Consider the following 26,837-nt stretch of genomic DNA (forward strand, 5'->3'; position numbering starts at 1 on the left):
TCTGGAAAGTTGGAAGTCTTAAGACAGAATGACTGTGAATATGTGAAGAAGAAGCTAGCTGTGGATTAATTAGCACTTTTGTGCCTACACATCTACATCTGAGCTGCACTCAATACTACTTTGCTTCACCTATTAACTGACTGCAAAGTTCCAAACCCATTTCTTTTTTATTTCAGAATCTAAACCTGTGAAACAAAGCAATTTGCMATACGAAACCAGCACCTTTAATGAAGGTTTTAGAATATATAAGTGTCCCTTTGTCTAGTAACCTGAGCAGCTGTAGTTTAGGATCAGAGACAGCAGTTAGATTGTAAGTGGAAAAGTGGAAGCAAGGGATTTTTAAAACTGGCTTTTTCAAGAAGCATGACAGTGATACTTGAAAACAGACATGGCTCAATGCATGTAAACAACAGCTGACAGGAGCCTGTGTAAGCACTCCTGGAGAACATATTACAACAAACGGAACAGAGAACAAAAAAATCTGCCTAAACACAATATGTAAAAAGTCTKGTGCCTACCCTTCTGGCATAGATTTTTGTCTGTACGTGCCTCCAGTAGAGCCAGTCTCACTAGAAGAGGATAAGTTGCTTGGAGAGTTCCGGCACTGCTGCGATCTTGCTAAGGCGATGGATGAAACGGTGACGTAGACATCRGAGCCAGGAGACAGCCTGTTCAGAACAAGGGAACCCTCACATCAGCAGGGTCACACTGCAAACCACGCTCAACAACACCCTGCAAACTGTCACATCTGCAAGGAACGGCATCATGGAGACAGCAGAAACCCTATCAGCTGAAGAATCACACATTTCCCCCTTATTAACCCACTGGAAACCATGAAAAATCAACTGYAAAAACCTGAATGCATGGAAGGAAATGAAGGAAGGCCGGTGTGGGAAGAAAATACTGGCAACASACTAGGAAAACATTCTGGTTTCTCAAGCCTGTTGTTACAGATTGATTGTAAGGAATAATGAAACATGACATTCCTCATCAAAATACCAAATGGAAGAAAGTATTCCTGATTCTCACAGCAAATTCTTGCCTGGAATTTAAACTAACTGTAGTGAGCTGCCTATGCAAACTCTTCCAAGAGCATCAAGTTTATCTCTATGACACCAAACTTGTTCACATTAAAACACAAGGACTAAAAAAAAAAAAATCAATGCTATCTATAAATGCCACCTTAAAATTCTCCCTAAAATTTTAACTGTCTAATGTAAACCTATCTCAACATATCAAAACCCTGTCTGAAAACACAGACCTGAATCATATAAAGCCTTCATCTGTCAGAATAACCATACAGGAAATAAATAGTCTAGAATTGCAACAGATGTACCAGGGCAGAAAGRCTGGAAGCAGCAGGCTTATACAGCCCAACTCATATCGTGTTCTGTAGTTGAAGGCTTTTTTAGATAACTGTCAGCTTTGTGCATTTTGTTTCCCAAACCCCAACAGAATTCAYTGCTGTTAGCTAGTTCTTTGTTCTACTCAGTCATGACTGAAGCCATTGAAAACTTTTGCAGTGATTTAAGTCGAGTTTGAGTTATGCCATTCACAAACATTGAACTCCTACTGTGAACAAAAACCTTTATTCATTTATCTCGGAGAAACACTGTCATTTTCACAAGTTGAATAATTTAATATTTGAAAAATAGAAAATGACTGCAGTGAAGCATACAGATAAGCTGCCTCAGGACTCAACTCAGATCTGGGGATGTAGAAGACTTTAGCTTAGTCATTTAACCTGTATCTGTAAAGGAGTGGCAGATATCTAATTAGTTCTCACCACAATACTGCAAAAACCTAAAAAGTTAAAAATAATCTTTTGAAAATGAAAAAAACCACCATTGAACTGCTTAATGTTACTTAGGTATGTGTATATATCAAAATAGTGTGGGTATAAAATATATTTACATTTATTTCAAATGTGCATTTATCTTCCTCAGTACTTTGCAAAAAAGCAGTAAACAAAAGCTTAAAATGGAAAGAGCAGTAGAACTGGATCAAACATCTCGATCATCTGGAATTTCATAAAATGCAAAGGAGTAATAGTAACACTTCTTCTGAGACAAAAAAAGAACTATCTAAGATCTGACAGTGGTAAGTAYCATACCAAATCCAAGAATGCCTTTCTAGTCTACCAAGCAGATTTTAACTTATTCCACATTTGTCAAAGAACAATTCTGAAATATTTGTTTGCAACCATATTGCAAGACTTGAAAACTTGGGAATCCATAAGCTAACCAGTTTATTTTTCCCAGAAGCACTCCTATAAAAACAAAAAATAGTTTGTCCCACAAAAATGCACTTTCATTAGCATCTGCTCACCTATAAAGGCACACACATTTAAACTCAGTTATGCTTGCAGAGCAATACACAGCTTAAAAGTGTGACCTTTTTTCCCAATACTTAATTAGAACTGATGGCAAGGAAACCAATTACTTCTCGAATAATTTCTGTAAAATGATTTCCTGTTGAAAAATGCTTACATTTTCATTTCAGATTCAGCTATGCCTTTTCTTTATTTCCTATGCCTTACCAAAAAGTGACAGCACCGTTCAGAAAGGAACATCAAGATTTCAGAACTGTGTCATAGAGTTATAACTAATTTACAAAGATGAAAGACCTTGAGGGCAAACAAAATTGTATTATAAATGTGGTCTGAACAATAGACATGAGCAACCAGCCAGGTAGGACATTCTTGTATTTAAAGGAGAAATATATATTTTTTATTACAGTTCACAATTGCACTAAAACACACTAATCGTATAAGACATTTTATTTTGCGTGAGACATATAAATAAAAGCACTTTAGCACAAATTAGTACAAATTGACTTTTTGAACTGCTTTGAAATCTTTTGATGAAAAGCACTTTCCAAGACAAAAGGTGTATTGTGCTGTGTTAGCAGTATGTCCCTAYAGCTAAGATAATCTGAGCTTGTCTTCTATTTATAATTAAAAACCATACTAAAGCAAGCTCTTGTCTATTTGAAAAGAGAGTTTTAGGAAGAAATGCCAAAATGGTTAATAAGTGCAGGAGTTCCACACTTGAATTTAAAAATAGGCCAAGCGTCCATTACATTAAACAGATACAATTACATTGCAGTCAATTGAACTGGGATTATACCATGCATGATTTAGTTCTAACAGATCGAGTTCATCCTGAAAGAACTGGTTGAGTCTTGCCAAGTATGGGAAGAAATCATCCTTTGTGAAGGCAGTGAGTGGAATGGCCATACATTTATTTTGTTTAGTATGACAATACAGGCATTGAAAGCATCCTTCTTGCTCTTAATAAATTAATTTCCATGTCATTAGCTGTAATTTTCCCCATATATTCAGCATGCATAGGTATGTAATACACACAGTGTATGGAAAAAGTCAGCCCAGTTCACTTTGTGCCTGTGGCCTAAGGCAGTTCTAATTACAGGAGCAAACACAGGTGCCTCTTCCTGTAAAACAGAATGGGCCAGGTCCTACATTGTCCTACAACTTCTGCAAGASCTGCAGAGCTCAGAAGCGAAGGAGACTCAGGCTGGCCAAAAAGGAAGAATGACCTTACAGTCAGTGCTGACTTGGCAAACTGAACTCTTAATTTGCACTTGCTGGAGCAATGCGACCACTATCGCATTTGCTCACAATAAATTTTCATTTGTTATTGCTAATTCCAAGTTTTTCAAACACTTTATTTGATTCCAAGGCCTACTACACCTCTGAGCTGAAATCTTCCTAAAGCACCTGAAGTCAGCTGAGGCTGTAATTTGAATGTATAAAATATTCACAATGCTGGGCGCAGTTCCAAATATGAGAGGGTCAAAATTAGACACAGCAAATTATCAGAACACAATTTATCTCTCTACCTTTGTTCCTAAACTAAAGAGGGCCAAAGACATCTCGTCTCACACGAGAATTTTGAAAACTAAGTTTAATTAATACCCACAAAGCATTCAGAAACTATAGTAGTGGGTGCCACTGTAAAGCTTAGAGGGGAATTAGTAATTGCATCTTTACAACAGGATTTGAATGCCATCCAGTAAATAAGGGATGGAGTAATGAAGAGGAAAATAAAATATTAAAYAGCTTCTTTAATGAGCTGCATCCACTGTGTGAACTGAATGAGGCAGCTGTCCTCTGTTAAAAGAAATTCTTGTAATTTAATCAAAGGAAGCATCTGAATATACAGTTATACAAGAGTTCTGAAAAAAAAACAGCACAGCAAATCTTAATTCTGGCATGCTTACCTTCCATGTGTTTGAGTTTTACAATTCTAATACTACTGCGAGCTGCGACAATTCCCTGCAAACAGGGTCTCAAATGCTCTCATGTTTACAAAAAATCAATCCATTCCATTCAAACAGGAAAAAAACCCCAGCAATTCTGAGGAAGGAGATAGTGAATGAAACAGAAAACACAATTACGCTGTTAAGTTGTACCTTCTGAAGTATTTTTTTTTTTCCAATTTGAACTTCACTCTTCAGAAAACACTTTGTAACAAGAAAATACATAGAGGAAGGCAGTGGGACACCAGAGGTGCAGAACAGTTTGTGTGTGAAGACACACTGAACAGGCTCTATGGCTCCACAGCTTATAGAGAAACGTATTCTCTCTGCTTCCATCCATCCAAACATGAATTACACTGGACCAAGCAAACAATGATTATTCACTATCCCTCATGACAACAGAACAAGTAGGAGGTGTAGAACTACCAAGAGACCAATCAGCAGGAATGTGGATGAAGAGATATCCCCAGCAGTGCAGGAGCACACAGCTCCAGGCAATCTTACACAGTGGGCAGCCAGGGGACTGTCAGAACTGAAAAAGTCTTCCTTTCCACTTGTAAGCATTTCTTATGCTTTTCTCTGGTCCCTACTGATGGCCATTGTCAAACAAGAAAAGACCAACTCTTGACAGGACACAGCATGGCTCTTCTCAGATGTTTACAGATCACAAGAGCTTGGCCACCCAGCCATGCATAGCAGCAAACCTTTGAYTTTTCCACTGCCACATACAGCTCTAGGATCTGGAGCTGGTAGGAAGTGTGTAGAATATAACCTCTGTAATGTTAGCACACGTTTTATTTTGAAGACCATTATGAGAACAATAAAATAATAAATCCTCAAACCCTGTGAGGTAGGCAGTACGTGTACTACAATGCTGACTTTGAGGGGTGGCAGGTTGAGCACAGACACCTGTTTGTTTATATTAGGAAAAATATCACTTATCCAAGGTAAATGGCAGCAGATTAGGATTTTTAGGTAATATGGGAACAGTTAAAACTAGAATCCATCTGCAGGAACTAACCTATAAACTATTACTGGCACAATTACTATCAGTGACTACACAGATATCATTCAAATAAGTATGGAGTCTTAGGTCAAGACTCCTTGAAAGTCTSCAATGTGACATAAAACCAGTCAATGATATTGTTCTACTATTCCATASTGTGGAATTTTACTGCTGGTGTATGACTGCATTCATGCTGTAAATTCAATTTTCCATTTGGTTTAAAATATTGATTGGGCACAGAAACTTTCTCGTGAGAGCCTTGAGATTTCATCCAAAAGTATTCAACTGCACATTGAAGTGCTCATGTCTAGCACCAGGTTTTGACCACTGATTGTCATAGTTTTTCAAATGTCTGTCAAATAAAATTTTAGTTAAAACTGGTTCCAGTTTATGATAAATTAATTAAGAAAGTATTATTATCGACCGTTATCTCCTTTCCCTGCACATTTTTTCTTGATAAAGTGTGAAAACCAAGTGTACAAAATAAAAACTTAAAATTTTGGAGGGGGKGGTGTAAGAGGGAATAAATGAAAGAATCAAACTCTATAATTACATGTTCTCCAACAACATTAGCTCTGATTTACTTCACACATATACGGTTTGCTTCTTTTCCTTAATATATCCTTCTGATATTCATTCTGGGTTATAGGCTATATCATACCCCACGTGGACTAATTAATATTGTKAAATAAGCCACAACTTGGGATTTATTGCATTTATATTATCAGATTTTTCAGTCTTCATGYTGTAGTAACATCACAGATTGATTTTAGGATTTACAAAGTTTTGGGTACTTTTTCCTGCCCACAAATACCCACTGACATCAATACTGACTACATTCAAGGAGCCAGGATACTGTGAGGATCAGGAAAAAWTTAAGCATAAGCTATTAAGTTGGATATATGAAGAAAATCCAAATAAGGCAGATTTAGGTATTTTGCTGGCTAGACACAGGACTGGGCATCTGTCTGCCTTCTCAGAATCTAGGATTGTCAAGTAACCTTCTCTCTCATGTATAATAGCAGTTTCTATGGGGAGACAAGATGTTTTGATGAATATGAAGGGAAATCCCTCCTGTTCCCAAGATTGGTAATGCAGATTTTATTTGTTTCTGACACAATTAAATGGACTAAAGGGAGCAAAGCACTGCAGAGCAGCATCTCTGCAACAGAAACATGTACAGATTCCAGCACCTCCTGCTCAGTATTCTTTAGGGTAAGTATGAAAGCTAGTGGTGAAAAATTAAACGAGACAGTAGTTAAGAGGGCTATAAAGATCCTACCTTTGATAATTTTAAGATTTTACACAATAAGAAGTATCTGAGCTTCCTAAAAAGCAAATCTTTGTCATGTAGCAAAAAAACAAGTGAATCTTGCAGTGAGCTTATTACTGGAGCTTTTCCCCCTCCAGTATTTCTTTAAAATGACAAAAATGTATTTCTTCACTTGAACTGAAAGACACTAACCTTATGCAACTGATGATATATTTCAACTTGATTCACCCAAGACTAACATGTTTTGCAGACCAGAAAGATAAGAAAGGACATTTTTCAGGCATCCAGAAAAATTCCCAGTGAAATTTAAAAGCTACTTTGATAACATACTTTTAAGGATGAAAGATCCAACAGAACCTTTTTTGAGTAATAATAAAGAGAATACTTAAAAGAATGTACAGAGGAGAAAAAAAAAAAAAAAAAAAAACCACCAGCTACATGCCCTAAAAATGAAGGAAATTAAAAGTCAAATTTTCACTTTTTGAAAACAAATACTGACTAAGAAAAGATAATTTTCACTTTGCAAACATTTGTCAGGCCATAACCTCCCTTTTAGAAGCCTCCAGTGACTGGATAAATCTTGAGTGCCCAGGTGTGGGATGGTGCCTGCACAGGATTTTATGCACAAGAAAAACAGATGTTAATACCCGTTCTCTCAATACAGTCAAAGGCTCTCTCTCAGACACGAGACACAGAAAAGCCAACTTGAGACTCCACCCAAGCTCTGGTTAATACTGTGACAAGAAGGAAGCCTCTGGAAAAACCAGCAACTCAACTGGATCAGGTAATCTGTTGCTGCTGTAAGCTATTCCAGGTATTACTGTGCTTTCTGTAACTATGTAAGGAGATTGTACAGCACTGCAGAGAACAAAACACCCACCACCTCAGCTCCTGTTCCTTCCAGTTCAGCATCTGCCTGTCTTCAGCTGTAAGAGGCAGATATGGCCCACAGCCATGCAGCTTTCATGTTGGTTCAACTAGATCATTACAGAGGCAAGACCAGCATTTTGCTGGCTTCTGCAACCCTTTCAACAGACAATCTAGTCTTGGTTGTCTGTAAAATTATTAGTGCTTCAGTGTTGCAAATTTTTTTTCCCACTGATGGGAGGTTTTTAAGTACACACCTAAGAAAAAGAAAGTAAGAAAAATCAAACCCTTAGCAGCCATTGTAATTTCTTAACAAGGTATCCTACACAGAAGTTTCAATTTCACMTTAGTAGTTTCTTGGTCTTGGTTGCACTATCTCTGAACATGTTTTTTTCATGCCCAGTTCTTCAGGATGTGAAAAAGATTTTAAGTTATTTCATTAGAACTCCCTTTTACATTTTCTACAGCACAYACTTCTATTACCACTGTTTTACATTATTCATTCACACAAAAAAATCATAATCAGAAAATATTGAAAGCTTTTTTCCCCCCTCAAAGAATTGCCCAAAATAAGAAATACAAGCTATTAACTTGTTTCTTTCCACAGATCTCACTGTAAATGTAAAGACAGGCCTGTATAGATAATCAAAACAATAACAGTTCATTTGAAAGCTATCAAATACATCTTTTTCCATGAAAGAATGAAAATACTGGGATGTGATGGACCTGATACCTTTTATCTTAATAACTGCTTTCTTTTTCAAATAATTCAAAACAACAAAAAACCTCAGACTACCTTGGAGAAATCCAAACTTAGAAMAATTTCTCCTCCAGCCTAAAATGTCTGAACACTCCCCAATGAGACAAATTGGCTTTCTGTACTAGTCAGAATTCTCCTGCTAAAACCCCTGTCAGATACTATTTCTGCCTTGGGTGCTTTAGGCGATTCCACCAAGCTATGAATAAGATAAATTTTTGATTTAATTTTTGAAAATGCAGATTTTCATRAACACTTAGCTTTAAAACTTTAACTGTAAATAATTTAAACTTAAATAACAATACAGCAGTTTCAGAATACCATCCCAAYATAGGGCAACAATGTCCCAGAATACTTCATTTTGTGTTTAAGTGTGCCAGGAAAGGTATTTYCTTTTGGCTATTGTTTCACTCATATTCATGCTGTCTTTTGACTAACTAAAACCAAGATTAAAAGCAGTCTTCAGATGTTTAGATAAAACTCCTGTGAACTTTTCCAGGCAAGGCTCAGAGCAGCAATGAAAAGGCATTTGTGAAGAAGACACGTACCTCCGGCTCTCCAATGGGCGCCCATCACTAGAGATGCTTCGGGGAATGTTGGCTCGTTCTGAGGGTTGCATTTTTCCTTCTCCTTTTCCAGAGCTTATCCTTGACGGTACTGGACTTTGCATTTGAGATGGTACCTGAGCCACATGAGGTCCCTGACCTTTGCTTGCATTTCGCTGCCATTTATTATTGTTTCTGAAGGGAAATTTGAATTCATATGACATTCCATCATTCACTTTGTACTCCATCACTGGCATACGGTAGTTTTCTGAAGAACTCCTGGAAATGAAGAAATTTAATAGGAAGCTATAAAAAATAAAATAAATGTGTCCTATTCACAAGAACAGAAATCTGAAGACAGAAGCTGAATCAAGTCTATGATAATAAATGTAAGACTTTGCCTTCATTTACTTCAAATATTTTAGAAGGCCCACACAAGAAAAAGAACTAGTGATGATGAGTCTGCCTCTTCATCGTGGTGAGTGATCCATAACAAACTACCATGGAATCTGCCTTGCTGACCTTCTCCCTGATTCTTACTCAATGTCATCACCATTAAGCCCCAGACTATCAACACTCCTAACATACAGGGACACCCCAATGCCTCTYCTTATCTATCCCTTCAAAAGAGTTTATAGCCATCCATTACGGCATTCCAGYTGGTCAAGCTGATACTCTTCATCTGATTACTGAGCTATAAAAGCTGAAAAGACACGTTAGAAGGGTATCTTCCCTTCTTAATGTAAAACAATCACGGGCTTTAGAACTTACCTGCACCCAGACAGATAAGACCTGAAATGTTTGTTCTTTTTGAGACACCTTTCTGATGCACAGACATGAAAAGACAATRGTCACATGACTAACATGTCTACGTATACATAACTTTCAACTGTCTTTGGCTGTGGAGAACCTCAGTTTACAAATCCACACATTATGAATAGACTTGCTAGAAACTGTAGATACCAAACCCAAAAGATGCCCATTGCCTCCTGAGGAACAGCACAGCATAAAAATCTGACCAGAACAGGACATAAGCTAATGTTACTGTCTACATAAGAAGCAGGGCAAACCTCTGCATACATTTCAAATTAGGTATTTGGAAATGTGATCTTCAGCTTCAGTAAGGATAATTTTCRTATTTCTCTTGACAAATGCACATATCTCTGAGTGAATACTAAGTGAATATTTTTTATCATGGTTACTTTATCTACATACATCACTATCTAATGAAAAGAAAAAATAAATCAGTGCAAAATTTTGAACACAAAGCTCTTCCTCTAAGTAATTACACCATTTGGGGTGAGAAATATTAGTAYCTCTTCCCTACAWAACCAAAAAACAACACAGAACTTGTTATCTGGCCATGCTGACATAAGCAAGTTATGCAGTCTAATAGGAATAGACAAAGTGAAACAAAGCAAAGAGTGCAGAGGTCTTGCTGCCCACAAAATGCTCATTTTGTGGTTTTACTGTGGTCTACCCTCTAGCCTTGATGTCTAAATTAAATTATCAGTTAAATTATAAATTGGAAGGCACATCCTTCTGAAGCACATGTAGTTCACCTTCACCTGAAAATGCTCCCAGGCCACTCTGATGTGATCCACTGCATGGGAGACAGGGATGATCAGGAGATAAGGCCACTTACAAATGAACTACAATACTCATATGCTCCATTTTTTCTCTTCATATTTTATGTGTCTGCTATTCTTTCTCTAGTCCTTATGTACTTAGTTTGGGTTTCTCTTTTCTTTTTCATCCAAAGTAATTACAAGTTTAACAAGCAGGAATACACAATTTCCTTTTGATGCTGTGTCCTYACCATCAAGGTCAGCAATCAGTCCACTAAATGAGCTCAGTGGCAATGTTTTAATAACCATGGTTTACTTGAGATTTAACCATAGCAAATCCTGCCTCTGCATAGGGCATGGGAACATGAATTGGGGTATCTGGATATATTTTTGCATCTYCTATTGACCTTTCACATGTTGTCAAGTCAGCTTATCTAACTACAYCCCTGATCTTCCTCCAACTTCATGCCATCAATTTATCAGGACAGGAACTGCTTCTCATATGCATGTAGCATTCCAAGCAGAACAGATTTTCATTTTAGTTATAGTCTGCAGAAGTTACTGTGGTAGAAATACTCAGTGACCCCCAGAGAACACCATGACAGGACTCCAATTGCATAAAACTGATTGCCAAAACAGAAATTGCTTTGTGCAAATATTTTACTGAAGTCTCCAGTAATACATGTAGGAAAGCTACAAATTCAAGACACAGTTCTTAAACCTTTATGATTTTGGACAGAGCAAGCAAGAGGATCAAAAGTTGCTTTATGGAATTTTAAAACTAGCAATAACCCACCATGAACATTTGCTCATTACAAGGCAACAACAAAACTCTCTGATACTGACTACAGTATTTCAAAAAGTACAGTAATTTCTCTCACTGCTATGGGTTTGGGTACACTAAAAAGTAAGCCTGTTTTTTGCCTGTACTTAATTTAGTTCAGAAATAATAGGATCTGTGCTTTCCACACTGATTTTTCTGCTTTAATCCTTTCATGATGATTGGAGCTGAACTTTCCATTTGCTTGGGCTGCTAAATACTGTACAAAACCTTTCCAAATATCTCATGAGTGACCTTATGCCACTGCTCATTTTAATCCCTGACATGTATTCAATTTTCCACTGACAACTAAAGGACAAATACAACTCCTTTTCCCTCTGCTCCTCTTGTGCTAGCATTTACAAAAGGAGGAAATGTTGCTTACAGTAAAAACAAACAGGTATTTTTCTTTTCTGTAAGTACAAGATCTTTTCTCAGACACATGATTTCCTATCAGTATAATAAATACGTGCTAAAATTCAGCTCCAGTCTTAAGCACACAAAGATTTAGCAATTACCTCTATAAAGGTATTGACTGCTTAGGAAAAAGCAGTGCAAAATGCTCTCTACATCTCTCACTCCAAGGAACCCTCTGAACTTTGGTAACTGTACTTGCTTCTTGGCAAACCTAGCATAAACCTCCAGCTAGCCTGCAGGCAAATTTATTCCATTAAAGATCATTCCATTTTRATCATATAGCAGCACTTTCCAGATATAAATACCGGATGTTAGGAATTTGGGGATTAGACTCAGTGATGTGGCTGAATTCTACTGACAACACTGAGAGTTCAGTGGTAATTATAAAAGCTTTAGTGTGAATTCAGGAAAAATGGAGTGACCTAATGTCCAGTTTAAGAAAAAWACACACMTTACTGCTTAATTCTGATCAAGCAACATTTTTTAACTATAAAAGCAGTAATATAGTAGATATGAGCTTCAGGCTTAATGCAGGTGGGAAATGAGAGAGATGCAACAAGATCTATGGAGTAAAGAAGAATTACCATTTGCAGCCATTTCTCTGGCCAGATCCATACCTTTGACAAACACTCATAATTAGCAACCTTACTTATTGTGAAAACATAAACAGGTAAGTCTATTCTTAGCTTTCAAGAATGATATCCACAGACATTACAAACTACTAACAAATGGGAAAGCAGGCAGGCAAGTGTACAATTCATTTTGATGCATCCTAAACACWAAACTGTCACTAAAAAGTTGTTTGATTTCCATGTTAGGAAATTCCATGGTTACATGAACTTCTTCACATATTTTACAACATTTTGGTATTCCATGAATATYTGGGGGGCATGGAGACTGAATACAGGCAGCTTTTCCTGCTCTCCTCTTGCACCTTCAAATATTGGATGCTGCATTATAATTATACCATTTTTTTGGAGGCTAACACTTATTCTGTGGTGGTAATTTCCACAAACAAGATACAATTTGAGAGGAAAATTGGCTGCTGCACAGTACCTGCGTGGTGTGCAGTCCTCGTAGGGAGGGACGATGACGACCTTCACTGTCACCGATGTCCTGAGCAGATCGATCATTTGCTCGTGGCTCAGGGTGGCCACGGCCACCTTGCAGATCTCCACCAGGCGGCTGCCCTGGCGCAGCCCCGCCTGCCACGCGTAACCATAGGGCTCCACATCCGCCACGATGCCCTCGTAGTTCACGTGGAAACCCAGCTGGCCCAGGCCATTCCTGCGCAGAGTCATCTCCACTGTCTCACAGCCCTTGGTCACAAGCTGGGGAATGAAATGAAAACGGAATTTAATGCACTGAGAGACCTCCAGGGCTAACGGAGCTTTAAGGGCTCCGTTTTTGAACAACCATCAACTCCCAAGGATAATGGTGGGACACAACCAAGGGATACACACTGCAGTCCTAGGTACATCATCAGCTTCTCCCTCATGTTGCTCAAATTAATATTTTCAGTAGAATATGTTTATCTAAGTTCTGCCTTGGCTTTTTTACTGCAACTACAGAAATTTTAGAAGATACATAGCAGCACACAACAGAAGAACACATGGAGTTGCACAAGCATCTCTGTCTTTTATGCTTTAGCAACTAAATAGCTGTTCTCCATTTCTGGCTGTTGCAGGAAACTGCAAGATTACTTTTCGGTCAGAACGTGGTGGCATGCAGCTACTAAACACATTAAACTGGAGGCTATGCCAACCCTTCCATGTACCAGGAGCATGAATACCATCAAGAGCAACTGAACAGACTCTAGATTTCCGTTTTTTCTAGACATTATACAACTACAGTTGTGAAATTACAGGAAAGACAGTGAAATGTAGCACATTCTTTCATAACTTAATTGGATATAAAATGAGCATGGACAGACATTTTATAGGCAGATACCATGATTCACTGTATTTTTAGTTTATCACATGAATTCAGAGAATATCTGAAGGTTGCAGTGGGGATTGGGATTGCACCCTGCTGGCAACATAATAAATTAGTCCCAAGGATTTTGAAACAAGATACAGCAAGCCTATAAAACAGAGAAAGGGAAGGAAAACAAGGAGAACAAATAATACTTCTGTATTTGTTGTGTGGGAGCAACTTATGTATCTGAAGGACTTGGTCTTTTTAATATATTAATGCATTTTTTCACACACCACCATCTGAGGCTGGTTGATATCTAAGAAAAGTGAAAGCAATACTGGAATTTGAGAAATAAAAGCAGAAAAATCCTTATAAATTTCATAATAAACAATTAAGACAGTTTTAGGAACCCCAGGCATTATTTAAATTGAAGTTTCATGTGGCCGCCGGGTGAGAGGGGAAAGCATAGAAGGGGAACCCAACAAGAGAACATTCTAACCTCCAGCCTTTTGACGATCTCTTTGATGTCATCAATGTTGGTGATGAAGCTCTCCAAAGAAACACATTCACCCCTCTCATAGAATATTTTGATATTTGTGTCMGTTGAAGTCCACCCTATCACATCTCGACAGGAGCAGTTGAACACCACGCTTTTTGTGTCCTGTTCAATGAGGACTACAAACTCATTGGAGATGCCCAGGAGACAGTCGATTTCCATACCCTTGCTGTAGTCTTTCGCATGGACACTCCAGACAATAGCACCAGAACTATAGATCTCTGCTCCTGGATAAGGTTTGGACTTTTCTTTCTTTTTTGAAGCGAGTGAGATGAAGGGGAACTTGCCAGAAGGGTCAATGGGTGTGTTGGTGACATTCTTCTCTGCCAAGTCTTTCAAGTACTCTTGACGGGTCCTGGTGGCCATGGCGCGAAACTTTTCTGATTTATGAGCAGCATTCTCTGCATTAATGACTTTGGCCAGTAAGAAGTCCCTGAACACATTTGATTTAGGAAACGTCACACCTTTTGGAATAGGTGGTCCAAAGGATGGTACATCTCTGGATCTTGTCACAGCAACACTAAACAAGAAAAAGGAATAAGGAAGAAACACAGTGTTTCACTCCATGCAAATTCAGTACTTTTTGCTTACAGAAAATACATTCCCTCAATTTTTCTTTCCTTCTTTCAGGAATATGCCTCAATTTACATATTAATGTTGCCAGTGTGGACATTATGTTTCTCTTACTGTATAAACAGGCCACTTTTTTGCACACAGGCATTTCTGAGTCATTCCCAGTGCCACAGCTTAAAAAGAGCTTCRGGTAACAAACTGTAGGGTTGTTTTTTTTAATATTCACTAATGTATGGCAGTTCTGAATTTTGTTTGGTTTTGGTATAAAAAGAAAGTTTCTAACTCAGGCTACTAAAAAGTTGGCTTAGAATTTATCTAAGCAATGAAATGAAAGCAATGACAAGTGTATGATCAACACTAGAAATACAGATTAAATGAAYACATTAAAAAGATAAAGACAATAAAATAATCTCACAAGGCCACTGTTCCACTGTGAAAATCACCTGGTGACTGAATGCATATATACATCACACTGCTGTTCAAGTTTTGTATTTCTGGACTGAAAACCTCACTASCTGATATGGCATGCAAGCGATAGAAGRTGACTCCAAAAATACCAGAAATAAGACATTTCTCAGAAGTTCAGAGATACATARCACAGATACTTTCTTTTTCAACTCTTCCTTCACGTTTTCTGTACCAAGTGATGGACTGACCATAACATTGCCTTAGACCACAGGGACCAGCTTAGCTATTCTCAATTGTCAATTCTCTTTTGATATAAATCAGATGAGAGTTATTTGGCACTACTGAAGATCTGATGTTCCAATCCAGTATCATTCACTTGGCAATCTGCCCTAAGAGAATGACAACTCTACTTCGTTAGTTTCATGACAAAAATGTTCCAGCAGTTCAAACAGGATTTACCACATATCTGTAACTAGATATGAAAAAACATTAAACTAACTTTGGCCAAAATACCATAGTAATGGAAATAAAGAAGAATCAGACAAAACTTGATCACATTAGAAAAGYATGTAGTGTTTCACTTAAAATACTGGCTGGTATTATTTTCACATTTTGATTTTAAGAGAATTCTTAAATATAATCAGAGAAATTCCCTCAAAAAATCTGTTACTAAGATTTCAGAGTAAATCTTTTGAGGGGGCATATACGAACACCAAAAATAAGTTACTCAATCTTTAACTATATCTTCTGATTTTGAGTGGTAGGGTGTTCKGTTTGTTTTGCTTTTGCTGTTCTGACTTCCTTGGGGTTTTTTGTTGTTGTTTTGTTATTTGTTTTTCATAAAATTATATTTTCTGGCAACCGATACTGAAATATGTCATTATTGTCATACTTCCTCAACATGTATGCCAGTATATCTCAAAATATGCAACAGGGGGTGCTCAYGAAGCAACTATCTGACTCATCTTTAGTGGTCCTGAAGAGTCTGTTATTAAGAGATGGAAGCCTAAGCATTAAACACAATTACTGGATGCACTGAAAACCTACCAGAAAGATTTTTTTGGTTCTGTTTTCAATGTCATGAATCATAAGGATAAGAATTCAATCTTTAACACATGCTAGAGAAGTTTTAAGAAGTGAGCAATGCTGGCAAGAGATGCCAGACTTTTGAAATACTGTTTATCTTAGTTGGGAGGGAGAATCACTGGCCAAGATGGTGCTTCATTTTATTCCTTTTATGTCGTTTTTAAACATAAATCCCAGTACATTTTTATGCTATATGGTTTCCTGTTTTGTCTAGAATTATGAATCCATGAAACTGTTCCAAATAATTCATTGAAAAAGAGGTCAAACTTATTTTGAAAAGTTTCCTAGGAAAACTTTTCATAACAGAATTCTACAAATTTAAATCAAGTGCTTGCACTGAGAGGACAGAAAAAGGAAGTATTTCTATCTTAAAGACAGTACAGAGAACATACAATGTTGTGGTGGTCGTGTGTATCACTGACATTCTCCCAACTATTTTTCCTACCTGTTTCCCCTCCCCTTAAAATTTAAGCCTGTACCATCACTAAAGCTAAAACTGCTTTAAGTAACCARTGAGACAGCAGCTCTTGCAGCTGTAAACACTTGAATAATGAGGTGATTCAGGAGCCTGAAGGTCAAAAATAGAACTCTCAGATACTTATATTTATTACAGTTTAGCAAGTATAAATATTTCCTATGCCTTTTATAAGGAAGCAATAAATGCAGTCACATTACTTAAAATATCAGACAAATGCAGATCTTTGTCTAAGCTGTAATATGCAATTCAAGTGGAAAATGCATCTGTAGCCCTTGTGGAAGCATTTCCTACCTTCCCTTTACTTCAAAATCMTTTTCTGTACAGGATAAGAGCTGAAACATATGTCTAAGAGTTTAAGAACAAGCTGTGCTCACATAAATTATGCATCAGTTGAATTTTTCAGTAAGCTGCTTGGAAATGAGTATCAACACGAACATTCCTAGTCCAGGAGAGTTAATACATGTACAAAGTTCAGCATCAATTGCAGAAATGCTCTGTGAACTTTACCGAACTTTTGAGGAGAGAAAAGCCTTTAAACCTTCTATATGTACTCAAAAAATAATGATTACACTGACTCAGACACTGCAATCTCACTTTTTCCTCTAAATAAGCATTTGCCTTAATAAAAAGCTTAAAGTGAATATTTGTATTTCAGTAAAAACAAGTTAATTCTAAGGCTACCTCATTTCAAGATACATCCCCTAAATCCATTGCTCTGAGACTTCATATTTTAAATGAAAATACTTTATAGAAGTTTTCTGAGATCAGTCAACATTTAAAAATGAAAATACTTTGAGAGTTCAATACAGAACAAAGGTAAGAAGTTTCACTGATAGTAAAAATAAGTGTAACTCAAAAACATGTTTCTATATGTTTCCAATTTAGTTAAAAATATTATACTAATAGGCATCTAATAGGAATCTCACATTACAATTCTTCATTATATGTTACTATCAATTAAAATTTTCTTTTTTAATCATATTGACTTTAAGGTCACACTAAGACAACTTTTTGCCGCATAATTTTCTGTCATTTCTTTGCTGGACTGAAATGACATAAATCAAGATCTTTCAGAGAGCTTAGCTTCTTTTTGAAAGGCTAAGTCACATTTTTTAAATGTCTCCATTTCAAAAATGGAGCATAAGCTCAGATGACCAAATTATCTGAGCTAAAAGTGGAGTGCTTTTGTTCTTTGTTCTATTTCTTCCATTGCTAAAATATTATTCTAGCATGCATTTAATGAAGAGAATAAAAAGGAAGTGAGAAGGCAACGTTAAAATAATTTCCAAGGGCTTGATATCAGTGTGCATGTGCACATGTCTGCTCGCACACACACCTGACAGCAGCAGCTTCCTCACTGGTGTGCTTCCTTCAGATAGGCACATGTATCTACTCACTYTTTAAAAGTAGTGTAAATTCACTACTCAATCTCATTGACCTTTATTTTTCATTACATTTTCCTACTGACAATTTAAGGCAAGAATGACAGCTCTCTTTGCACTCGGATTCCATGTTTTCCATGAGTCCAGCAATAGGTACCTGTAACAAACGCTGTCAGTGCAGGGACCGTGCACTCTTACAATGACAAAGACGTGCTGGAAGTGSGATCGAATGTTCTTTGGGCTGAAAGGTTGGGCTCCAGGCTCCTGGAAAACTATTGTCACAATGTCATTTCCAATATGTCGCTTTCTCAGAAGCTTTAATGAAAAAGAAAAGACGCATAGGTTAAAACAGACTTTTCACAAACTTCCTATTATGTATTTCTCAYTATTATAAATTACTATTGCTCAGTTTCTTTCCCCAAGTGATACTTCAAGCTGAAAACTGACACATTTGAGGAATTATATAACSTGTACCAGATTTAGTTATTCATCTAATAAATTTCAGGCATGGTCATTTTCACAACAATACTGTATGTATATGTAGCATAGAGGGTAAACTATGGTGAACTATGGAGAATTTTAACTCARACAAAGAGGAGAAACAACAAACTCTGTTAATATCAAGAGTAATTAGTGATATGTGGAAGCAGGAAAACAGTCCCCATTTCACACATTTTTACAAGCCAGTGTTCTGTTTAAAGCTGAAAAACACTGTCGCTGTCCTTAAAGCACACTATAAATAATTTTCTAGGCTTCTTTCCATAAATACAAGACTACAGTAAAAAAGAAGGTAAGCTACAAAGCAGTAGAACTTTTAGTGTACAAAAGCAAACGAAAAAGAATTCTACGTGAACTTTCATCATAAAACAAAAATTTCTATTTCATTTGAAGAAGTACAAAGCATCATTTCTAGAATAAAATGCATATACATCATACAAAACAATATGGCTTAGTGTTAAACAAGATCAGGTACTTCAGAATAACAAAGCAGTTCAGCTGATTCAGCTCTTCCATAAAATACAGTTTAAAAAAATTTAWAAAAAGAAAAAAGGAAAAGAAAGGATCCTGACAAAAGCATTTTGACTCATGCATTCCTGTGTAGCATGCTGGACCACCCACTCATTATCTCTGTGCATATTACAATTTGCTGAATGCAATTGACATAGCTGTAGAAGATTTAAAATAATTTCAAATTATCAGATACATTATGGTCCTTTTGACATGTGCTACTGACATTATTGCACACTACTAACATCAAAGTAATGCATAATTAAACAGGAAAGAGTCCAATGGAGAAAAATCTATGATCTACCTACAACCATTTGCTTTGCTTATCTTGCTGACAGAGATGGGCACTTTTACTTTTGATTCCTTAAGTGTTTTCTTTGCCAGTAACAAGTGAAAGTTGTTGTAAATACTCAGTAGTTCATCTGCTTTTGAAGTTGAGGAAAAAACTCCAAAYAGGCATAGCCCACCTTACCTGTTGCTTGTTGTTTGGAGTATATGGCAGCATAGTAGAAACATGGAACATGATTTCATAGTCCTTGTATGTTGTGTACAGAGAGTGAGTACCGGTTGAATCAGCTGCAGTTAAAGAAGACAAATAAAAGCATTATTTTTAAAAAAAGTTTAAAAACAAAGTTTCATTATAAAAAACAAATCACCAGTCAAGACAAGAATTCTTATTCATCCTCAATCCTACCTGAACTATCAGCAAATAAGAATCTACTCAGAGTTTATTCACCTTGCAAAGCAAGTACAGATAGCCTGTGCAATTTAGCATATTTTTCCCAAACAAAAACTTGTTAGGAATAGGGMATTTATACCAGAATACCCCCAAAGAAAGCCTATTTAAGCGTGAAAAGTGACAACAAAATCTAAGATAATTTTCTAGCACCACCCAATACCTTGGAATAAAACTGCAAGGAATGTGAAAAGGACTTGAGAGAGGAAGGTAGACAGATACTGAAAATGAATACCATGATCTCATGCATAATTAAACAGCAAAGGACCTATAACCCACAATAAGAACAGAATGAGTTCTCTTAAGCATAAATATCAGGATTTGAAATTAATTGTAATKAAATGAGATAGCACCTTCACTAGCACAAGTGCTTTATGCACAGGAACAGTCAAAACCCCAAACAGGATGCCAGCATGCTCATAAATGATGATGGAAAACGCACACAAAAATGATATTATGATGTGGTACATTAGTCCAGGGTAATCTCTGCTGGTTTGAGTTCTGGCCAACCTATTTTAAAAGTTACAGAAGAAAGAGAAAGGATCCAGAAACAGGCCACAGAAATAATGCTATGTGGATGGAAACACTTCCATGTGGAGAGAAAATGATAAAGACTAGGATTATGAAGTTTAGAAAGCAAACAAGAAGAGGCGGATATCACTCTGTTTACAAAGCGTTGGTTGAAAACAACCCTTGATTACAARCTGTGAACTTAATTTCACTTTCACCCTAAAAAAAACTGACCTTGGAAAATATTTTATTAATTTAAACAACAACACATTTAAAGATGCTGAGCATATTCTATTAAATAAAACTTTTGTCCACAGTGTAAAAGGTCTGCTTTCAAACACAGTTTGAAAATTGACAAGCTGTATATATGGAAAAAAGCATCCTGACTACTTGAAGTTATATAAACATGCTACTAAATTATATAATCCCAGCTATTTATAACAATGTATTTTTAAAAGCTGTTAAAAACTACACCTTGGCATTTTTATTAGCAGACATATCACGTTACTAAGAAGACAACAGATCTGAGATATATGATGCATTTACAGTAACATAAATACACAATTTACCCTGATTTTGAGTATAAACTGAGAAGTGTGTTTTCTGYCCGATTCAGAAAAATAAAATAGAGATAGCTTTTCTGTAAATTAAACACAAATTTATATGTAAAATGAAATGGAAAGTTTTCTACATTACAGCTACATAGAGATTTTGCCTCCAAATCATCTATCTAGAATAAAAAGGGAATTAGAAATATAATCTTAAAAAATAATTTTCAAAAATTGTAAGTCTCATTTAATGTTTCAAGGAGATTTGGCTCTGTTTTCCAGGATTCAACTGCCAGTAGGATAAACTAGTTAACTGCTAAATATTGTCTTTTTAATGCTAATTAGAACTGCAAGACAGCTGAAAGGGAATTATTTAATCTTTCACTGTGTTCACAGTCACCCCAGTCCTCTGCCTGATCATTGCAGTGCACACTGAAGGATGCTGGTTCACCCAAAAGCCACCTAAACACCAACATAATTTCATAAAAGCTTTATCTGTTGAACTCTAAATACACTGATTTGTACACTATCTTTTAGAAATACAGCATACCACAAAAATAGTACAAATTATTGGAAAGGGGGAAGAGCCAGTACAAAATAATAGGGAAGCAAGACAGGGAAAGGCAGCCCCAAAAGAGGGGAAGGGGCTCAAAAAAGTGCTGGGGGAATAAAGCAATTCTGACAAAAAGTATGCTAGAACACCTACRTATTTAAGCCAAATTTTCCTGGATGGACTTCATTTTAGTCAGAAAAAAGTTCTCTCTGAGAACAGCAAAGATTCCACAAACTAAACAATCAGGYTACAATCCAAAAGACACACTTAATAATTCCAGTTATTTCTAAGCACTTTACATCTTAAATCTCTATTATTCAAATCCATCTACCAACAGAAGTCCACACCTGCTACGGAGTGTGCATCTTTCTTATTCAGATTTTTTGAAGTCCAGAATACTTTCTCCTTAAGTACATCACCATAACTGCAGATGTTTKCTGTAAATGAAATCACGGCTATTGCAATAAAATCCAAGACTGTGCACTGGAATAATATCYATCATTTCAAGGTCAGAAATGCAAGCCAGCACTACAATCTACTTCAATTTCCTTCTATTTAATAAAGACCTGAGGGATGTACAAATTCATTAGCACCTTTTTACACAGAACACATGCCCTCCAGCCACCAGTTTATGGCACAGCTATTTACGATGCTTTCCCTGTCTTGCCCCATTACTGGATCTGGCTACTTAGCTGAGGTGTTACCTGATATTTTCCCTCCATCATTAATCATTTTTAAAAATCCACCTTAGTCTTCCGTCCTTCCAATGATTCTCAGCTATATTCACAAGGATGAACAGACTCACACTTGAAGTGCTTTCTTCCTAACACCCATAGTACTCAAAATTGTGACACCACCAGAACAGTGCTGACAAATTCACCTCACTGAATCCACAGGACTTTGTCAGCCTGCTTCTACAGCAGCTCAACCTCTGTGCTAGAAAACTGTATAAAAACCATTACGAGTAGAAAATCTGACTCCCTGCTTCAAAGGAAAACATTACAAGGAATTGTAGAAGAACAAAAAATAAGTTATATTGACAAGGCAGGACAAATTACAAACTGCAGTAGGGTTCGCAATAAAAAGCATGAGAACAAGTATTTTCAGAGCTTAATGTTGCTCCCCTCTACCTTTCTTTTGTCAGCAGTTGTCAACACTGCTCTTCTTTCTGTCATATACAAAGATTACACCAAGCACTCATGATCAATTTCTGTAAAAAGCCAAGTTGCTTACAAACAGAATCTTCTATTTTGTAACATACAAAAGTATAKGTGTAACACAAAATGGACTTCCCCCATCCCTATTTCTGCTTCTTAAACAATTAATGAACCTCTGACCTCCTTTGGCTATTGGTCTCCCAACAAAATCTCAGACCCAAGAGTAAGTCTATCATTATTCCCACAAGGTTGGAAAGATATATAGTGCAGGGTAACAAGGTAATCTATCTATATAATTTAATTGCAAATGCTGGGGTTTATTGACGATTCCTAAATGAAATATCAAGTTGAAGCCCATTCATTCCCTAGATTTTATCTATTTAATAACTTGGTTTTTTTATTCTGTCTTAACCAGAAAATCATGCAGTATATAAACATCCAGTACAAAATCTACCACTTAYAGCTTAGTTTATAATCTTATCAAATTGACAAATTATAAATTTCCCAACTCATATGASTCAACTTCCCTTATTTCCTGCATCAACCACACTACCACTCTGCTGGGGACACATGCCATGTTACCAGGCCTTGCATTATCCAGCTGATCCCATTAGCCCATTAAAAAAAAACATTGAGAAATAAGACTAAGTGAAGGGGAGGGAAATAAAGTATGCATTACAACTGGAAAATAAAGTAGAATGACTGAAGTAATAATTTGAAAGATCACTGTGAGGTTCAATACTTTTAAGTGATGCCTATAAAATTCCTAGTCACTGTGGGATAGGTGACATTTTCAAGCTCTATTTCCTATCCAAAGTCTGCAGGCTGCCAGGAGATAGACTGTTTCCCCTCTGGTAATTCTAAAAATAAACAAACAAAACTTGAAAAGTAGCATCTCTTTTTCACAGTGGTACTGGCAGAGATCCAAAACCCTTGAAGGATCCAATACACTTAAATAGGCTTTCAGTTAATAGGATGCATGAGATTCCTCCTTTTAAGGAATTGGCTGTTATGGATACTTACCAATTAAGCCCCCAAGTCTAAAAATTTCTAAGAACAACAACTGTTCTGAAGCTGCCTTTTGCTAGAGCAACTTTACTTTTCTAAATTTGCATRAATTAAAAATTATTTTGAACATTTCCAGAGTACATATACAAATCAGTTCATTGCCATGCAGAGAACAATCCTTCCATATCTTACATCATGCAGCTGCTTTCCATAGCTTGCAAAGTATTGCCAAAGCTACAGAAACCAGCAAAGTAGCCTACATAGATCTGACCTTTCTTACAAGCCAATGAACAGACATTTGCTTTTAAGCACATCTTTGCAATCAACTGCGCTGACACTGAACAGAATTCTTGTGCAGACAAATTTCCTGAGTAGGGAGACTGCAAGAACTGCTTCAAGGTAGTGCTCTCTAGCAAAAGAAGAGCACAGAGCTGGAAGACAGAGAAGCTCACTACCTAGCTGGAGACCTACCGGCTTCAAAGAGCCTATAAACCTAAATCACAGTAAAACAACAGCACTCCCTCCTTTGCAGGGAGGTCTCTGTTTTAAGGCCAAGGTAAAGGGACTGACTCATTACTTAGGGCAGTCACCAAAAATGTATTGCCTGGCTGTATCCTGCTGCTCACGTACTCCCAACAGCTGAGATGTAGCTCTTGTGACAATACCTGGTCTTCAGCGTTTCCCCTACCACAAAGTGGTTTTCTTTTCCCCTTTCCTGTGTCTGATATGCTTTAAGTGTTTCCAAATGCAGCTATCCAAAGAGCTGAGTGTTGTGCCCCCAAAGCAGCTCTTCTTTCAGCATTTCCAGTTTGTGCTTGGCATACTGGCAGAAAGGAGAACATACCACCATCAAGATCAATTATAAAAGTTTGCTGCCATTGTTCACATTTGCTGCTGCCTAAAACATATCCATGCATACTCCCATATAGTCATGTGCTTTCCCAGTAATCCTGCAGGCAACATCACTCAAAAGATTTCAGACAACTTAAAGGGTTCCTAAACAGTTCTAAGCTGATGAGGTTCTGCATATGTGAGCTTGTAAACCTTGACTTAAAAGAAAATGCAGGAAATCCTTCATGAAAGCGGCAGTTTCCACTTAGAGGATTTCCTGTGCTCTGTGATCACTTAGAAGTGTTCACAGAAAGACTTTTTAGTATTTTTAGATATGGAGCTGAGTAGGTCTACTTGGCAATGTGAAAAAGATAAGCCAGCTCTTGACATGGCGGAGAAACCTTCATTACAAAAAGACAACTCTCAAAACCAGGAAAGATTCAGCAAACTTAAGGCTTCCATTCAACGGGTACATGGTAGTACATAAATTCAATGCCTGAAAAAATTCTTTCAAGTCCAAAGAAACAAAGAGGAATTTAAAACATTTCTGGAAAATTCTGCTGTTCAAAGAAGAAAATGAAAAATGAATACTTAAAGGACAGTTACAACTTCCATGGGTATATCTGAGTAGATAATCAAGTCAATCAAAGAGCATTTACACACACTAGAACCCAGTGTGTGTGGATTCACACCAAAATACGAGTTATTTTCCTTTTTTTCACATCTTAACTAACCCAGAAGAAAGGGAAGAGACTATTTTGCTTTAACTACTGAAAGCAACAAGGTCACAGCATAAAACCAGAAGCCAAATCACTATTTTCTCTGTTTTCCATACATACGACTTTCGACCATTTTTGAGCTTATCTTTATAACTGATAAAATAACAGCTCAGGGCTGTGCAGAAGGAAGACTCAATCTAAGAGTTACACGTATTTCCAGTATAGGCAAGAAAACATTACAACAAGAAACTGCCTGATATCATCTGGAATCATGTATATAATCCTTGTATAGATTAAAGAGACTGAAATCGAGTGAGAGCAGAAGAAAGTTATCAGATAATAAATACTGAATGTGTGTGTGCATGCAAGCAGAGAAATACACACCTCACACACCAACAAATAAGTCTTGGCTTAATAAGRGCAACATCACAAAAGTATTGAGGAGACAACTGCAACGTGTCTGGACACCAAATGGAGTACTGAGTGTCCACCTGGAGTGCTGCATCCAGCTCTGGGATCCTCAGCACAGGAAGGACATGGACCTGGCAGACTGAGTCTAGAGGACACCAAGATGATCAGAGGGCTGGAGCATATCTACTGTGGGGAAAGGCTGAGAGAACAAGGATTATTCAGCCTAGAAGAGAAGGCTCTTGTAATTCTCAACCTTACAGCAGCCTTCCCTAAAGGGGCCTACAGGAAGGCTGGAGAGGAACTTTTCCCAAGGGCATGTAAGACAAGGGAAAATGATTTTTAACTAAAAGAGGCCAGGGTTATCCTAGATTTGGGAAGAAATTCTGTACTCTGAGGGTCATGAGACCCCAGAAAAAGGCTGCACAGAGAAGCTGTGGATGCCCCATCCCAGGAGGTGGTTAAAGTCAGGCTGGATGGGTCTTTCAGCAACCTGGCCCGGTGGAAGGTGTCTCTGCCCATGGCAGGGTGGTTGGAATGAGATGATCTTTAAGGTTCCTTCCAACCCAAACCTATGAAATGAAATGTTTCTATGAAATGCACTCAAGGAAGGAACTACAAGAGAGGAACAGAAGTACTGCAAGTTAGAAAAAGCATGCTCCATGTTAAACAYGTGCAAAATAGGTATTAATTTAGGTTTAAAACCAAAAGAGGTTTTATAACCCCCTGAGGACTGATGATCATGCTGGTCAAGAACAGCCTGAGGAGATGGCAATGCAATTGCAGTAGGAATTAAGGACAGAATACAGAAAGATGGAGCATTAAAGCACAGCAAGTGCTTTATTTATGCCAGGAGACCCATGGCAAGGCCACAGCTTCTACTGCACTAAAACTGATGAATGCTTTTCAGCTTTCATGAATCAACTCCTTATTTCATTTTATTTGCTACAAGTGAGCAAAATAGCAAAAGATCTCCATAGGAACTGGTTAGCTCCAGTACTCAAAGAAAATTAACACCAGACAAAATTTCACCAAGTCATTTGAACAGATCTACAACTTAAATACAGAATGTGCTAGCTGATAAACAGGTATTTCACAAGACTGATTCCAAATGCAGGGAAGTTTCTTTTATAATTATGGTCACCCAGGATCATCTTAACACTGCATTTTTGTTGCAATATGTTTTACAGTTAAAGCTGATAATATAGCTGCCAAATCCAGTTTCATTTYCATAACTCAAAATAGAAAAACCACAGAGGGTTACATTTACAAGGTGACTAAGACAAAACTGCCTAGACAAAAAACTGCATGCAACAGACACCTGAAAAGCAGTAGATCAATTCTTCAAGGAGGAGTGACATAGATGGGGTCTTGAAACATTTTTGAGACTGTCTATAAGCGTAACATTAATAAAAAAAAAAAAAG

General features: G+C 37.1%; 1 protein-coding gene across 4 annotated transcripts in view; it reads right to left on the reverse strand.

Moving 5' to 3' along the window:
• The window catches only part of SIPA1L1 (signal induced proliferation associated 1 like 1), a 191,723-nt gene that overhangs the window by 28,176 nt on the left and 136,710 nt on the right, over nt 1-26,837 (reverse strand). For all 4 annotated transcript variants that reach the window (XM_057366751.1, XM_057366728.1, XM_057366737.1 and 1 more), the window contains 6 exons: nt 19,415-19,518; nt 18,092-18,249; nt 13,951-14,527; nt 12,591-12,865; nt 8,733-9,008; nt 519-668 (listed from right to left, as the gene is read on the reverse strand). In XM_057366751.1, coding sequence (XP_057222734.1) covers nt 519-668; nt 8,733-9,008; nt 12,591-12,865; nt 13,951-14,527; nt 18,092-18,249; nt 19,415-19,518 — 1,540 coding nt within the window. The remainder of the gene's footprint in view (nt 1-518; nt 669-8,732; nt 9,009-12,590; nt 12,866-13,950; nt 14,528-18,091; nt 18,250-19,414; nt 19,519-26,837) is intronic.

Source organism: Malurus melanocephalus, unplaced genomic scaffold (assembly GCF_030028575.1).
Source record: "Malurus melanocephalus ecotype Western Australia unplaced genomic scaffold, MMel_1.1 scaffold_2, whole genome shotgun sequence".
Classification (NCBI taxonomy): domain Eukaryota; kingdom Metazoa; phylum Chordata; class Aves; order Passeriformes; family Maluridae; genus Malurus; species Malurus melanocephalus.